We start from the raw sequence: 15,738 nt of genomic DNA on the forward strand, positions 1-15,738 counted from the left end.
ACGAGCGGCTGAAATGTGAGGGCATTGTCCTATCATTGTCCCTCTTACCGCAGGCGCTCACCGTCGACCGGGCGCGGGCGCTGCTGCGCGGCGGTGCGGACTCTTCAGCCGGCGAGCCTTCGGCCCTCGAGCGGGCGCGCGTCCTCTGCTCGTGGGGCGAGTCGAATCCGACCGCTGCGGCCGCCGGCTCCACTGTCGCGATCCACTCTCTGGTCTCGCGGCCGTCGATGAACGGCAAGGTCGGCGTCGTCGTCTCCGCGAGCGCTTCGACGGGACGCTTCGGCGTGCGCGTGGCGGGCGAGGCCAAGGCCCTCGCACTGAGGCGCGCTACGGCCCCTCCCCCACTCGCCGGATCCTCTCTTTGGACACACCCCACGCCTCTGCCCTTCCGCAGGCCGGCCAACCTGGAGCCAGCGGCTGAGGCGGTGGAGGTGGGCAGGCTCATCCTCAAGGCGGCGGAGTGGTCGCCGCAGTCGCACGAGCTCTTCCCGGAGCCGGCTCGCAAGTGGGCGGTCGAGGTGATGCGGCTGGGCTACCTGATCGCTTGGGACGAGGAGCGCTTCGACGGCGAGGGGGCGGCGCCGGGGCTGGTGGACCTCTGGCGCACACACGTGCTGCCGCACGCGGTGAGGCGCTGAGGCGCCGAGTGAGGTGAGGATGCGAGTGCGATGCGGAGAGAGAAGAGAGCGGAGCAGCAGCGCGTGCGTTCAGGGGCCGCAGTTCAGGGGGGGAAGGCCGCGTCGCGAGTCGGTCCCTCGAATTCTCTTGAGCCGTTCTCTCTCAGGAAGAGTCGAGCGAAAGTTTTGTTTGCGTTGCAGCCGCAGGCTCGGAACGTGACGGAGCACTTGGAGCACTTGGAGTGCAGTTATTAGCCTCACATCCAGGGCCGGGGAGCTAAGAAGCGCACCCAGCGGGCCGGATGATCGGGATCGGGTTACGGGCTAGAGAGCCCTAGCCCCGGGGGTGCGCGTTCGCAGGGCCATAACACGGGTCTCCGAGGGATGGTTCCGTGTACAAGTCCGCCGAATTTAAGATTTTAGAGGCCGGCCGCAGGCCGGCGATTTTCAGATTTTAGACCAAGATTTTAGAGCTCTGGGGCGCATTTTCGCAAGATTTTAGCTGTCCGTTCACACATTTTCAAGATTTTAAGGCTAACGGACTCCCCGCCTTCAAATCTTAAATTCGGCTGACCTGTACCGGGTTGGGAGCGGCTTGAAGATGAAAAACGTACCGCGGCATCATTCGATGTCCGTCCCCCTCTCCAACACATCGGCAACCTATGATAGCCTCCGCCGCCACCGCTCGATCGCCGCACCGCCCTGTTCTAATCGCGGCGCTGATGATCGTCGTCGCCACCGCGTTCTGGACGCGCGTTTCTAAGCTCAGCGTCGAAGCGTGGGACTCGCCGATAAGCGCAGCTGCCGTCAAAGCAACGGACTTCAACGGGACCGTGATCGTGCTGAGCTGGACCGACTGCTCGGCCGACGACGGAGACAGGCACGCTCGCCACTTCACACAGTCTGCTGCCGCCCCGGGCCGCCCGGTATTTACACTCACACACAACAACCGCCCGACGCACTGTGAAGGCTCACAATGTGTGTAGCCCGCCGGGCGAGTACGCCTGGAAGGTGAAGCAGCTCGAGATCTTCGAGACGGAGGGCTGGAGGCACGCGCCCGTCCCGGAAGGAGCGCTCGTCTGCCGCTAATTTTCCGCCGCCTTGTACAGGCCCGTTGAGCGCATGTGGGGTCGGCCCACCATCCCGCTCGGCACTAACCTCACGGCACGAATCACGAGCGTTCGCTCCACGCCGACGCCCAAGGGGTCACGCTTCGCCTTTGCTTCCGAGACCATCCCGTTCGGCGGCGAGTACTCCTGGTGCGAGCCGGCGGCGATCGTCCTGCCGATGGACCTCGGCGGCGTCTATTTTCGCGGAGACACGTGCCCGCTCGCACCGGGCTCGCACGTCGCAGACGTCACCCTCAAGCTACCTCCGGCCCTCCCTCTCGGCCAACTCAAGCTGCTGGGCATAGACCAATCCAGGTCCGGAGTGCGTATGCGGGCCCGCCACTGCACGCGCATACGGTCCTCGATCGCGCTGCCTCAACGTTCATTAGGCAGCGCACGAAGGTCCTAGGCCCCGACGGAGGCCTCCTCGCTTGCATCCGGACCAACGGCCGGCTCGTCACCAAGGAAGCGTCGGCGTCGTTCAACTTCATCCCGCAGATTAACGTGCCGGATCTGCGCCGCATTCCGTGGGGATAGGCACACGAGTGTAGGCTGTATTGTAGTAGAAGAGATGCACTTGATCGGAGGATTGAACCACAGCTAGTAGGAGCACAGGGCGAGCTCGCTGGCACTATCTTGCAATCCTGCAAAGGGGGGAAAGGCCGCGTCGCGAGTGCGTCACTTGAATTTTTTCGGACGCTGACATTTTTTGTCGTTTTCTCTCAGGAAGAGCCGCAGACTCTGCTCAAGAGAGCACTTCCACTGCTTGGAGTGCAGTCATTGACCTCAAACCCAGGGCCGTATGAAGCGCAAAGAAAGAAAGAAAGAAAACAGACAACCCAAGGGAGGGATGGGAGGACGGCACGCCGCCACCACACAGGGATTTTAAGGAGAGGTGTGTGGTGCGCTATCCGTCGCCCACCCTAGGGAGTCTGCCTCTTCCTATCTCTCTTCGCAGTCTCTCGCCGATTCTCGCTGCAACCCAGCGGGCCGGATGCCCAGGTTTTTCTTTGTTTTTTGGCAAGCAAGCCCGACCTCCGACTGGGACCAGGGTTTGCTTCGCCGTCGCGATGCTCCTCGCGCCTCTCGCGGCCCGACATGCCCTCGCGCCGCTCGCGCCGCCGCCGCTGCCCGTTGCGCTCGCGGCGGCCCCACGCGCGGCTCTCGTCATGGAGGAGGCGGCGCGGGCGCCCTGGCCCGTGCGCGGAGGCGCCGCTCTCGCGTTCCTCGCGGCGGCCAGCCCTGGCTCCCGGCCGGGCGCGGTGACCGTCGCGGCCGCTGCGGCGATGGCGACGCTTGCGCCGACCGCCGGGCTCGTCGCCTGCCTCCTTGTCGCCACCGGCGCGGCCAACTACTACCCCATCAACTTTGTGGCCATGTCGGCCGGCATGGCGGCTGCCGTCACAGCCGTGTACCGGGGCGTTGTCGCGTTCGACCGCGGCCGGCGGTGGTGGAGGCGGGTTCGCGTCCAGGCGTGGGACACGGCGCGGGACGGCGCGCCGCCGCCGTCGGAGCCAGCCGATGACGGAGTCGGCATCTTCGCCTTTGCCTTTGGCAACCTGCTGCTCTGGATTGCCCTCGCGCTGCCGCCGCCCTTCCCCAGCTAGCGCTCAACGCCAACGCACAGCGGACTGAACGCGTGTTTAAAAGTTTTGGCGCGTGTCGCGTGTCGCTCTTGGGCGATTCGGCGAGAGCGGCTCAGGCGAGAGCGGAGAGGCGTCAGCCTGTCTGTGTACTGCGAGCGCAGCTTTCTGCCCGGCCATGTGTCTCTCATCTCTAAGTACAAGATTTCCTGTCGCGCGATCTTCTCGCGTCGGCAAGCGCGCGGGCCAGGATGGGCGTGTGGAGGGAAAAAAGTCTGTAGTCTCGCGGGGCGTCGGGGTATGAGCTCGATGACCAACGTATTGTTATACAACAGTGCGCGCGCATCACCAATTTAGAGTTCTCATCCCGACTCTTCACCGCCGCGCCCGTTTTCTCTGCTGCCTCTGGCACTACTCTGTCATTGACCCGCCACATTGACAGTCTGACACCGGCTGCGACGAAAAGATATGCCACACATGTCACGGCTCCATCTCCATGGCGGCGGCTGCCTCGGCATCCGTCATGCCCGTGCCGCTCGCGGCGGACTTGGTGGAGAGGTATGCGTCCAGGTCGGCGTCCAGACCGGCCTTGTCGACTGGCGGCGCGCCGCGGCCGCGCGCACCGCCGCGTCCAGCGGCGCCGCCGGCTGCACCTCGACCCCGCGCCGACGGAGCCCGCACCGACGGGGTGCGCACGGATGGTGTGCGCACCGACGGTGCTCGCGTCGCCACGGCAGTGCGGCTGGCGGCGGCACCACCGCCGGCGCGCTTGGCGGTCAAACTCCGATTAAACGGCACGATGCTCGCCTTTGCCTTGGCGGGCGCGCTGCGCGTCGCTTTGCGCTTGGCGACGCCTCGTGAGGATCCTCGCCCGCCGCGGCCGGCGACGGTGAAGGCGAGGCTTCGGGCCGACGGCGCAGCGCCCGGCACCTTTGGCGGCTGCAGGGCGGTGAAGCGATCGTTCAGAGTGCCGGCGCTGCCCTTTACAGCGACCCTCACGGTCGCGCCCTTCGCAGCGACCCTCACGGTCGCGCCCTTCGCAGCCGTGCCCTTCCTTTTGGACGGAAGCCGGACCGAGACGACGCGGCTTGACATATCAAACTAGTCTTCGCTCATTTTTCTTGAGAGCGCCTTCGTTGTTAATAGTACAAACCCAATGGTCCTCTGCGAGCGGCCCTTCGTTGCAGTCGCACACACGCACACGCCACGCCGCATTTTTCTTCCGATGTGAAAATTCTTTTACTCACTATGACGAGGTTACCCCCCGGAGAGGGTTCAGAGTTTCCCAATCCGGAGCTGCGGGAAGGGTTTAGGAGCGGAAGGAGCGATCTCGAGGTGTCGAGGTGAGAGAGCGACGCCCCCCCCCCCCCCCCCTCCCCCCCGGGCCCAGACCTCTGAGTAGAGCTACTCGTGCATGCATGTCGTAGAAATCGGGGGTGATGAGCATAGCCTATCCCATAGCAACGGCCCTTCAGAATGGAGTGTGCCTCAGTGTGGCCACGCTGCCAATCTCGACTGCCAATCCGAAAGGGGTTGGGAGCGACCACTGTACCTGTATACCTGTGGTTGAGAGGTGGCCTTGGTCATCTGCGGTAGCGCTCCTCTGAGAGAGAGAGAGATTTTTAGCAATACCTTAAAGAGAGGTTACAGGCGGGGTAAGATCCGTTCGTTAGCGGGAGATCGGCGGGAGCTGCGGACGTTTCGAATTCGGCGGGCGCTGCGGACTGTTTCAGGTCTCTGCGCTCCCGTATGAGCGAGGCTGCCGACCCTGCCATGATCGAGGCTGCCGACGCCGATGGGCGGCTGCGCGACGACCCGCTGACGGACCGCCTCGTGGACGCGGCGGCGGCGGCAGAGCGAGAGAGATCGGCGAAGGCGGCCAAGCTTGCTGCGCAGACCGCCAACGCGATGGTCGCCGTGCAGGGGCAGCTCAAGTTGCGGGGACAGGCAGCGGACAAGGCCAATACCAAACAGCTCCTCTGTTTCGCCCATCCATCTGAGAGAGAGATTTTTAGCAATACCAAACAACTCTAACACTCACACGTCATTTGGGGCCTGGAGCCCTGTTCACGCGCGCGCGAGACGTGCAGACAGGGTTGCCAGGTGAGAGCGAATGGCGCGGTTCACGCCTCGCACAACAGAGAGAGAGATGCGCTCTGCATGGTGGGACATAAAAGAAAGCGAGTACTTGGGCGAGTAGGCCGTGCGGTCGACGCTGCCGCGCGCGGCTTTGCGCGCGAGGCGGCGCAGCTTGAGAACGGCGGTGGGCGAGAAGCCGCCGCCGAACGTCTCGTGGAGCAGCAGGTTGAAGTTGTTGCGCTTGACAAAGATCGCGTCGCGTGGTAGAAACCGCGATGCGCCTTGACGTAGCCGTGGCCGTTCTTGTGGTCGAAGGGTTGGCCGGGCTGCCCGCGCGCCTTGCAGCCCATGTTTAGGCGGCGGGCCTTCTCTTCGGTGTTGCCGAAGGCGTAGGAGTGGCCAACGGAGGCGGGCGTGCCGCCGCTCGAGGCGTTGCCAACGCCCGCCGAGGAGGTCTTGAGGAGGGGCGTCCAGAGCTTGACTTCATTCACCTCATCGCATCCTCCCGGGCCAGCGTGGGGTTCCGCGAGGTCGACCTTGTACCCCTCGTTGTACTGCCGGGTGAGCTCTGGTTTCTCCTTGTCACCGTGCACGACCGGCGCGTTGGCCGGGGCGCGCATCGCGTCCGCCCAGGCGGCGAGGACGCCGTCGTGGGGCCGCCGGTGGTGGGCCTTGTTGTAAAGGTAGTCGCCGAAGAAATCGACTGGCATGCCCCGCTCGAGCGCGACCCGAAGGGTGGGAAGCGCCACGGAGAGCCAAAGGCCGAGCTTCCGCTGGAGCTCGTCCTGGAGGGCGTCGGAGGAGAGGGCGGTGGCGTACGTGCCGTCGACACGGACATCGAGGGCTTTGCCGGCGAAAGGCGTTGAGGCGGAGACGAAGCGCGAGGCTTCGCGGTTGTTAACGGCGCTGTCTCCGAGGGACGGGTTGTTCTTGACGTCACGTCCCGCGCCTTGACGAGCTCCTGGTGCGCGTACCAGTCCTTGTGATTCTTGATGGCAGCGAGCGCCCGCGGCCGCGGGTACGTGGATTTGCAAGTGCCATTGAGAATCGCGTCGGTAGCTGGAAGGGACTCGGGCTCGGGGAGCGGGACGCTCTTGGGGTAGAACTCAGTCAGGTAGCCGCCGCGGACGGTGTAGTACTTGGTTTTGTCGCGGGCGGCGCGCTTCTCGCACACCTCCTTCCAGTCCTCGGTCGGCAGCTGCGCCTGGAGCCACGCGAGGTCGCGGAGCGCCTGGGGCGAGGCGTCGGCGCGAGCAATGCTCTCAAAGGACTTGCGGATGCGGTTGTGCGCAAACTCGAGAGCGTCGCACGCGACATTGGGCGGCGTGATGCCGGCAATGTACTTGGTCTTTGCACAGGCAATCCGTTGGACGAGGTTGAGGCGGAGCTGCGAGGTGTTGGTGACGCAGTAAGTGTCGACGATCGTGTCCAGGAGCCTTCGCCAGGTCGTGTGAAGAGCACTGATGCCGCAGTGAGTGAGTGGTCCCGGGCCCTGCGGGGAACTAAGTCGGCGCAAGTTAGTCTGTGAGCTGGACGAGGGCTAGTGGTGCGCCGTGGCGGATCAAGTGGTGAAGTGCTCCCCCGGGAGTCGTGGTCGGAGGCCGGGACACTACGCGCACTAACTTAGTGTGCGGAAGTGAGTGCCTCCGGCCGGCCGCGAGGGGAGTGGTCCGGCGGGCCACTCGTAGTGCCCTTCGCCGGCGGACGGAGGCGGGCTCGGCTACTACGCGCACTAACTTAGTGTGCGGAAGTGAGTGCCTCCGGCCGGCCGGGGGGGAGTGGTCCAGCGGGCCGCTCGCAGTGCCCTTCGCCGGCGGACGGAGAGGTGGGCTCGGCTACCACGCGCACTAAGTTAGTGCGCGTAGTGAGTGGGCCGCCGGCGAGCGGGCTAGTGGGTGAGTGCCTCCTGCCACCCCGCGCACTAAGATAGTGCGCGTAGTGAGTGGGCCGCCGGCGAGCGGGCTAGTGGGTGAGTGCCTCCTGCCACCCCGCGCACTAAGATAGTGCGCGTAGTGGGTGGGCCGCCTTCTAGTGGTCGGCGAGGCCGTGGCCAGTGCCCCAGCCCTGCGGCGCCGCCTAGTGAGTGAGTGCTCACCGACCCTCCCCACACTAAGTCGGCATCGGTGCTGTGTTTTTTAGTTGGCGAAGGCTCCTGTCGTGTCGATGACGTCGAGCGGCGCGAGCTTCTTCCTGAGGTGCGCGGTGAGCTCCTTGTTGTTCCATCTGCGCCCAGGGCCAGGCGACGGACCTAGGCAAGAAGGATCAGAAGTCATCGAGAACGCGGGCTCCGGTGCAGACTCGTGCGGCTGGGTCTGCGAGGACTCGGGCTCGGACGATCGCCGACCGAAGGAGCCCAAGAAAAAAAAAGACCTTAGCTTTTTGTCGAAGGACACCCCCGCTCGTCGTTTGTTTGGACGGGCCGCAACCGGCCAGAGGTGCTGCTGCACCTCTGGGCGTGTGTACGTACGTGTATGCTGCCCCTCCTCGCCGCCGCCGCTGCGGCTGGCGCGAATAGCAGCTGCTCGCTCCCCATATCGACGAACCAGGTCGTCAAAAATGCGCGCCCGGTGGAGATCAGTGGGTGGGGTGTAGCGGAGAGCAGCGAGTGGCAGGACAGGCTCGAGCTCGCGGCGCTAGCACGGATCATGTACATTTACGGGTTTGGCTCCGATTTGGCCGCGCAGTGTGTCATGGCGAGGCTGCGGGACGAGCCGGACACTATGCTGATGAACGAGTGAGCACTGCCCCGTTTCCGTTTCTGATTTCCACACAGCCTGTGGCCGAGTGCGAGCCGCCTGTGTGGGTGCCATAGGTGGGGCCTCTTCTTTGAGGAGGCGACCGCCTCGTCGCTCGTGAAGGTCAGATTTGGCGACGGCACACCTCCAGAGGGGCTTCTCGTGGCCGCCGATGGATCCGTCGCGCCCTCGAAACCGGATGTGGTCAACATCGGATGCGTCCCTGTCGGCCGGGCGATTTTTGAGGTGTGCCATCATTTCCCTCCTCTCGCTCCGATGCCGCCGCTCGACCCTCCTCGGCCGTATTCGGACACCTCCCTTCCCCTTCCGCCTCTCACCGCCACCGCTCTCTCGTCATCCCTGCCCTCACCGCCGCCGCCTTTGCCGCCCTCGCCAACGCCGCCCCGCCACCGCTGAAGCGTCACCGCTGCCCCAAGGCGCGCCCGGACGTCTTCTCGATCATCCACGCCCACCCGCATGCGGTCATGGCGGTCGCGTCGACCGAGGCGGGGCTGCTGCCCCTCTCGCAGGCCTCCCCCACCCCACGGTACCCGAACCCACCCTCCCCTACCCCACGGAACCCGAACCCATGCTGCTGCCCCTCTCGCAGGCCGCCTTCTTCCTCCACGGCACGCGCCCCCTCTCTCCGCCAGACGCCCTCCCGGGACCTCCACACGAACGCGCGGACCGCACGCGCCGCGCAGCACACGAGCGCGCTGCCGTGCTGCCGGCCGGGGCCCGAGAGAGAGAAAGAGAAAGCCAGTCCACGTGCGGCGCAGCAGCGGCAGGCGCACGTGGGGAGCGTTCGTGGCACGGCCTTCGTCCCGCACGCCACGAGCCCTTCTGCCGCACAGCTCCGCTCCTCCTCTCTCTGCAGCTGCTCCACAGGAGCGGGCGCTCCACTGCGCCTCCCCCCCCCGGCTCCCTCCTCCAGGCACCATCGGTCGCTACAAGTACGACTTCTCCTACGGCTCGGACTTCGAGGACGCCATCGCCGCCCAGTTTGCCGCCGGCAAGCGCGCAATCATGCTCGACCACCACGGCCTGTACGCCGTCGGCACGTCGGCGCGCGACGCGTGGTTCGTCACCTTCCACCTGCACCAGGCAAGACGCCTCCGACACACCTCCGAGACACCTGCGAGACACCTCCGAGACACCTGCGAGACGCCTCCGAGACACCTCCGAGACACCTCCGAGATACCGAGACACATTACACTTGCTTGGATCGACCGCCGGTGCGCACCACCATGAGCGGCACGGCAAGCCACCCGCTGCGCCAAGCTGCTTGGCGCGCGGTGTTCGCCGGGGCAGCAGAGGCGTCGGCTGGCGCCGAGCGGGAGGTAGAGTAGGAGGGAGAGGCACGTCCGCCTCTCCGAGACGCCGGAACCCGCCCCCATCGCACTCTGCTGGAGTGTGCGGGCCCTTCATGGCCTGGCGCCACCCGCCCGCCCCCCCAGGCGTGCGAGGTGCAGCTGCGCGCGCAGAGCACGGGGCAGGCGCTAGTCATGCCGTCCCAGGAAGAGCTCCAGCGGCAGTGCGCCGACATGATCTCGTCGCCAGACCTCTCCTGAACCTTTCCGAGACCTCTCCTGGACCTTTCATAGGTACGCCGACATGATCTCGTCGCCAGACTACGCGTACGACGGTGCCCAGAGACGCCGAGAGACGCCGAGAGACGCCGAGAGACGCCGAGAGACGCCGAGAGACGCCGAGAGACGCCGAGAGACGGCGAAACGAGCCGACGAGCTGAGATCGTCAGACGACGGTCGGTGTTCTCTCCGCGACCCTCCCCTCGCCAGCAGCGAGGCTCTGGCTGACGGGCACCTGCGAGGGATGTGAGGGACCAGACTCCTCGATAGTCACTGCCCCCCCCCCCATCCCGACCCGCCTTACGCCCCTCTCAGGGTCGCGCGAATGGGCGGGCTGCGTGCGCAAGCTCAACCGCGAGCTACCGGGGTATGACGTTTGAGGCGCGGCGCCGCACGTAGCGTGGCTAGTGGTCGGCCCTGGGTGGTGGTGCGTGGCGGCGAGAGACCGCCGAGTGGGCCCCTCGGTGCTGTCTCTCCGCGGCCGGGAGGCGTGTAGTGTGGAGGGAGAGCGCGCATACGGCTGAGCTCCGGCGCGCCAGCTCCAGGCTCTAGCATCGGGATCGGCAGCTTTGAATCAGACATTGGTCGGAATGATAAGCCGGTCCGTGTCGCGGCTGGACCGCGATTAGCGTGTCTGAAGAAGATAGCATTCCCTATTTTAGAGCGCGGAACGCCGGAAGAATTGTCTCTGCGCCGTATAATAGCGTCCCTTAGCGTGACGTTACACGGCTTTACTACCGATCGCGCACAGTGCGCGTTGAAGTTTTTTTACTTCATACTTAAATTCATACTTGCAACTTGGTCGGCAAGAGTGCAGCCGTCCTGGCGTCCACAGCCCGGAAGCCGTACCCGGAAACTCCAACAGGAGCTGCCAACCTCTTGCTGCCTGTTTGCGAGAATGTTGTGTATGTTCGTCGTCTCCGTACCACCTACTGCCCCATCGGTCTCGAGCCCACAGACGCCTTCGCTGCCTTCGCCACCTCCACCAGTCCCGTCGTTGGAGCCACCTTTGCCGTTGCCTCCTGTGCCGCATCTGCCGGTGTGCTACTCATGCCGTAATGAATGCGATGCCAAAGTGAGTGCAATGCCGTCAATGAGCGTCACCGAGAAAAACTCCAGGTTGACTGCATGTACGCGAGCATGCTGCCAGCCCGCGTTCGTGATTACTGGGGCATTCGGGTGTTTTCGGTAGAGAAACACACCCGACTTTCTCAGCCGGGCGCCATATTTCATTGAAAGGCTCGTGCTGCTCGTGCTCCGGATGACGGGATGAGAACTTATGGTGCCTGACACACGACACAGCGTCGTGTGTGGCGAGGAGAGGGCGGCCGATGATGTTTGTTGTCAGTCGTGCGTGGTTGGGTGTGTGAGAGGGGTGGAGGGGGGGGAAGCGGGGGGAGGGAGGGCACGTGGTGATGGGGACAGAGACTCAAGACGTGTGGGCGTCACGGCGACGCTGTGGCGCGTTACGCGCTGGTGAGGGCGAGCCGGGGCGGGCTGGCGCTGTCCGCTGCGAGGGTGAGAGCTCATGGAGGGAGAGGGGGGAGAGGGGGGGGGAGAGTGGAGAGGGAGAGGGGAGAGAGCGGCTAAGAGGAGGCGGGCGCGGCGCTGTGGCGGCGCGGCGCTGTGGCGGCGCGGCGCTGTGGCGGCGCGCGGCGCACCGATGACTTGAGGGCGGAGAGCCGGGATGGAGGTTGTGTGTGTGGGGGGGAGGTCGTGGGTGGGCGCTCTGAAGGTGCCGGCGCGCGCCATGGCGCGTCGACGAAGGGCCCGGCGCGGACCCACCGGCGCTTGCCCGGACCAAGAAGGTGCCGCGCGTCGACGAAGGGCTCGGCGGAGGGCGGACGGCGGGCCCGGGCAAGCGCGCTTTGAGAGGGCCAACGCGGCCAGCGCCAGGTCGCAGGTGGGCAGGGCGGCCGGACTCACTGGAGTCTGGAGCCACGTTTCCGGATGCGCACCCTTTACAGGGCTCATGTTCATGTATGATGTGTATCGCATATGGAAGCACGCGACTGGTAGTACGAGCTCTCCCCCTCTCCGACCTCCGAATGCTCCGTGTGGTAACACACACAAGGTACACAACCTGTGCCGACTAAAGCCGTACGGCTTTGCGACCCCGAGGTAGAACACAGAGAGGTGAGGCACGCATTCTCTCTGTCTCTCTCGAGCACTGCAGTACACTCTCTCGCACTCTAACGTTGTCATGTCGGCGACGCCCTCGCCCCCCCCCCCCCGCCCGCCCCTACAATCGAACCCTCCCCCCGCAACCTGCACTACGGGCAGTGCTCCTCCAGCCGGTTTCGGCGCGCAAAGAGGAAGAGGCACGTGGCGCCTCGGGTCGAAGCGCGCGGAGGGATGACGGCGACGCCCACCACTTTACGCGTCTCGACCTGACGGAGAGCGGCCAAGCCTTTTTCTATGGGCAAGAGCTCGGCGCCCCGAGCGCAGGCTGCGCTTGTGAGAGTACGAGGGGAGACCGCCGAGAGACCGCCGAAGTGGTACCGCCGAGAGACCGCCGAGAGGCCGCCGAGAGACAGCCGAGAGGCCGCCGAGAGACCGCTGAGAGAGAGCGGCGAGAGAGAGCGGCGAGAGAGCGGGCTGAGAGAGCGGCGAGAGAGAGCGGCGAGAGAGCGGGCCGAGAGAGCGGCGAGAGAGCGGGCCGAGCGGCGAGACAGAGCGGCGAGAGAGCGGGCCGAGAGAGCGCACCCGTGTCGGCCCAGAGAGGAGAGTGCCGTTGAGCGAGTAGACCATCAGCATCTTGTCTCCGCCGCTGGCGAGGACGAGGCGGCCTAACAGCGACATGCGGGGAGCGGCGAGGAGATTCCCGAGGCGCACTGGCGCGACCTTATCTACCAGAAGTGGGTCTTCGACGCGGTGTGGGTCGTGAGGGGGACGGGGCCGCCGGCTCTCCCTCGCGCCGCGAGTAGAGGCGCGTGACGGAGAGAGGGGTCCGATCTTGGAGCTCAGGGTGCTACGACGGTCGGCTGGCGACCCGTCAGGGTCGCCAGTTGAGCTAGGGAGTGTGGCGATGGCCGCCCGAATGCGAGCGCAGGAGAGAAAATGCTATGCGGCGACGTTCCGTGGTACCTTAAGGTACTCTACGACTACGACTAGCTCGCCGTCGGCAGCCGGGTCCGGTCCGGGCGCGTGAGCAACGCCGCTCAGGTCCTCGTAGGGCTGGTTGTTTGACGGCGGTGTCATGACGACGCTGACCGCGGTCCTAAGGTCTCACCAGCAGCTGATCTCGGGCGATCTCGCAGATCTCCCTCTCGAGACCTCCTCCACGGAATGGAGCGTGTGCGTGGAGAGCACAGTCACGGCACATGGAGTACGAGGTGTGGGTCCTAAGTGACGCTCTGGGCAGCCTCGGCTAATCTCTCGCGTATCTCGGGTGGTCTCTCCATGGAGTGCGTGGAGCACATGGAGTACGAAGCGTGTGTTGTGTGTGTGTGTGTGTGTGTGTGTGTGTGTGTGTGTGTGCGTGCGTGTGTGTGTGTGTGTGTGTGTGTGTGTGTGTGTGTGTGTGTGTGTGTGTGTGTGTGTGTGTGTATGTGTGTGTGTGTGTGTGTGTGTGTGTGTTGGTGCGGCCATCTAGGACCACGGTCTTCCGCCCCACCCAGCCGACGGACAGCAAGCGGGGCAGGTCCTTGGCGACGAAGTAGGCGAGGCCGGACCTAATTAACTCTTAATTAGCTCTTAATTAGCTCATACCTCTTAATTAACGAAGTAGGCGAGGCCGGACCGGGGGTCAAACGGGACGCCGGGGACCTGCAGGGGGAGCCGAACAGGCGGCTCAATACACCCAAGCATAGACGTGTCACGTCTCCACGAGGAGAGGGGGGGGGGGGGGGGGCGTCACCCCACAAAACGCTTGGCAGGTTTGCTCGCCGTAGCTTGTCGTCAGGGCGTAGGGGACCTGCCGGCAGTCAGAGACGACTCTCGGCTCTCTCTCCGGCTCTCTCTCCCCCTCTCGGCTCTGTCTCGCCCTCGGCTCTACGGCTCTTCGGCTCTACGTACTCTATCCCCCATGTCCCCATGCCCCTGCGTCTCTATGGCCTGTGTCGCATTCGACTTGAGAACGACTCGCCGCCCCGGCCGCCCGCCCATCGGCGCGTGCCTCGGCCCTCGCCACTCGGCTCCGTCGGCGAGGTGGACCTATGCAGTCAGTGTGCCGTACCTCTTGCCTTGGAGCCTGGCCTGTCCTCGCCTTACCGTGCCTTGCCTACTCGCGTCTCGGGCGCGTGAGGTCCTGTGTCACTCTGCCTCTCACTCTGCCTCTCACTCTGCCTCTCACTCTGCCCGTCACTCTGCCTCTGTGTGTGTGTGCGCGCGCGCGTCCGTGTGCGTGTGTGTGTGTGGCGTGCGTGAGCGTGTGAGAGGGGCCTGTGTGTTTGTGTGTGTTTGTGCGCGCGTGCGTGTGTGCGCGACTGAGTCTTCTCGCCCCCCACCTCGACCAGCTGGCCGGTGTCGAACTCGCTCACAATCAGCCGGAGGCCGGAGGGAGAGGCGAGGCCCGGACTCGGGTCGGGGACGAGTGTCACCTGCAGTTGGGGGGAGGGAGGGAGGGAGGGGCGGGTCTCGAGGAGAGGTCTCGGAGGAGTCCTCGGAATGTCTCGGAGACGCAAAGGCCCCACCCCTTGCAGGTCGCCAAAGCCCTTGAGCTCGTACACGTACGCGAGGAGGGGCTGGCCGATGCCCGCCGCGGGAAGCACATACACCCTCAGCTCGGCTCCGCCTCCCACCTTTGAACAGAGGCGCAGACGTCTCAGGCTGCGGTGTACTCCACTCCACCCCTCACAGCGCCGAGCTGTCTCACCTGGAACAGGGCGACGAACCAGACAGCGCCTGCGGGAGGGGGTCGGAGGAAGGGGTGCCGAGGCGAGGGGGGGGGGGAAGAAGGGGTGTCGAGGGAGGAAGAGAGGAAGGGGGCTCGGAGGAAGGGGGTGGACTTGCGCCTGAGCCGTCGACCTGGAGGAGAGCAAATCTCCCCATCTCTCCCCATATCTCCCCATATCTCCCCATATCTCGGACTTGCGCCTGAGCCGTCGACTTGGAGGAGAGCACCGTCGGAGACATCGCCGCCGCCGCCGCCCAGCTCCCACGCGTGTCTCCTCGCAAGGCCGTCCAGCGTGAAGGGGAGCGTCGGCGCCCACGGCGGCTGTGGCGGCGGCGGCGACGACGGCGGCGGCGGCGGCGGCGGCGGCGACGGCGGCGGCGGCGGCGGCGGCGGCCGCGGTGGGGGGGTCGGCGGCAGCGGCGACGGAGGCGGCAAGGGCGGCGGAGGTGGCAAGGGCGGTGGAGGTGGAGGTGGGGGCGGGGACGGCGGGGGCGGGGGCGACGGAGGGGGCGGGGGCGGCGGCGAGGGAGGCGGCGGCAGCGGCGGAGGTGGCGTAGGGGGCAGTGCGGGCGGCGGCAGGGGCCAGCCGAACGTCAATTGTTTGAGGTACTCTGTTGCTATTTCCGCGTCAGGAAGGTCGACGACTTGAGCATGGTCAGCAGCAAGCAGGCTGCCGACGAAGATGCCGACGGCCGACGCAATCGCGATCCACTTGCAGCACCTGCTCGAGCATGGCGGCTCTGGCGGCGGGCCCGGGGAGGCACAGCGGTAACCGTCCGACTCCGGCCGTCGAAGTATGTACGTCGGATGGCCCTGTCTCTCGCCGCCGCTCAGGACCTCGAGCTTGTGGATGTGGCGCTCGATTTGGTCGTCCAAGCCTTTCATGCCGGCAGGTAGGGACTTTTTGAGAAGTTCAACCCGATATCGGCAGGAACACTAAAACCGCTGTTCACGCTTCACAGGTAAGTGTAACGGAGCAGCTGGTAGGTACAGCGATTCCTTTGTGTTCACACCTGCAAGAGGTGTGAACAATAACGATTTCGGCCTTAACCGTCGGCATGCCAATAGCGTGCTATAGCCAAGTAGTACGCAGTTGGATCCCGAGGGTGTTCCATCACAAACAAACAAGTTCGGCTGCCGACAGACAAGATTGCACCTTATTAGGGGGGCAGCACCCGCCTTTGGACGG

At 65.3% G+C, this 15,738-nt stretch overlaps 4 protein-coding genes across 4 annotated transcripts; 3 read left to right on the plus strand and 1 right to left on the minus strand.

Annotated features, from left to right (window-relative positions):
- Positions 1–227: 227 nt before the first annotated feature.
- EMIHUDRAFT_195439 (hypothetical protein) lies at positions 228–638 on the plus strand (the record flags this gene model as incomplete). Its single annotated transcript, XM_005775336.1, has 1 exon — positions 228–638. The coding sequence occupies one exon, from the start codon at positions 228–230 to the stop codon at positions 636–638; it is 411 nt and encodes a 136-aa protein (XP_005775393.1).
- Positions 639–1,354: 716 nt separating this feature from the next.
- EMIHUDRAFT_432110 (hypothetical protein) lies at positions 1,355–2,446 on the plus strand. Its single transcript, XM_005775337.1, has 4 exons — positions 1,355–1,497; positions 1,604–1,666; positions 1,727–2,041; positions 2,116–2,446. The coding sequence occupies exons 3-4, from the start codon at positions 1,740–1,742 to the stop codon at positions 2,261–2,263; spliced, it is 450 nt and encodes a 149-aa protein (XP_005775394.1). The 5' UTR covers positions 1,355–1,497; positions 1,604–1,666; positions 1,727–1,739; the 3' UTR covers positions 2,264–2,446.
- Positions 2,447–7,801: 5,355 nt separating this feature from the next.
- Positions 7,802–10,373, plus strand: EMIHUDRAFT_461189 (hypothetical protein). Its single transcript, XM_005775338.1, has 8 exons — positions 7,802–8,122; positions 8,201–8,369; positions 8,561–8,670; positions 8,734–8,891; positions 9,058–9,227; positions 9,581–9,657; positions 9,728–9,768; positions 10,028–10,373. Exons 1-8 carry the CDS (start codon positions 7,860–7,862, stop codon positions 10,090–10,092), a joined length of 1,053 nt encoding a protein of 350 aa, XP_005775395.1. The 5' UTR covers positions 7,802–7,859; the 3' UTR covers positions 10,093–10,373.
- A 2,334-nt stretch (positions 10,374–12,707) lies between these two features.
- On the minus strand, positions 12,708–15,462 carry EMIHUDRAFT_447752 (hypothetical protein; the record flags this gene model as incomplete). Its single annotated transcript, XM_005775339.1, has 7 exons — positions 12,708–12,725; positions 12,800–12,932; positions 13,890–13,934; positions 14,141–14,253; positions 14,347–14,454; positions 14,744–14,823; positions 15,323–15,462. Coding segments are annotated over 6 exons (618 nt in total), but the record flags the coding sequence as incomplete, so codon positions are not given.
- Between the last annotated feature and the right edge of the window lie 276 nt (positions 15,463–15,738).

The sequence above is a fragment of the Emiliania huxleyi genome (assembly GCF_000372725.1).
Source record: "Emiliania huxleyi CCMP1516 unplaced genomic scaffold EMIHUscaffold_3, whole genome shotgun sequence".
Classification (NCBI taxonomy): domain Eukaryota; phylum Haptophyta; order Isochrysidales; family Noelaerhabdaceae; genus Emiliania; species Emiliania huxleyi.

What these genes read in the sequence shown, in the direction of transcription:
- EMIHUDRAFT_432110 (XM_005775337.1), top strand. Translation starts at nt 1,740, where the DNA reads ATGTGGGGTCGGCCCACCATCCCGCTCGGCACTAACCTCACGGCACGA. An exon ending in CTGGGCATAGACCAATCCAG is followed by an intron (nt 2,042 to 2,115) that starts GTCCGGAGTGCG and finishes AACGTTCATTAG; the next exon opens with GCAGCGCACGAAGGTCCTAG.
- EMIHUDRAFT_461189 (XM_005775338.1), top strand. Translation starts at nt 7,860, where the DNA reads ATGCTGCCCCTCCTCGCCGCCGCCGCTGCGGCTGGCGCGAATAGCAGC. An exon ending in GACACTATGCTGATGAACGA is followed by an intron (nt 8,123 to 8,200) that starts GTGAGCACTGCC and finishes TGGGTGCCATAG; the next exon opens with GTGGGGCCTCTTCTTTGAGG. An exon ending in GCCAGACTACGCGTACGACG is followed by an intron (nt 9,769 to 10,027) that starts GTGCCCAGAGAC and finishes CGCCCCTCTCAG; the next exon opens with GGTCGCGCGAATGGGCGGGC.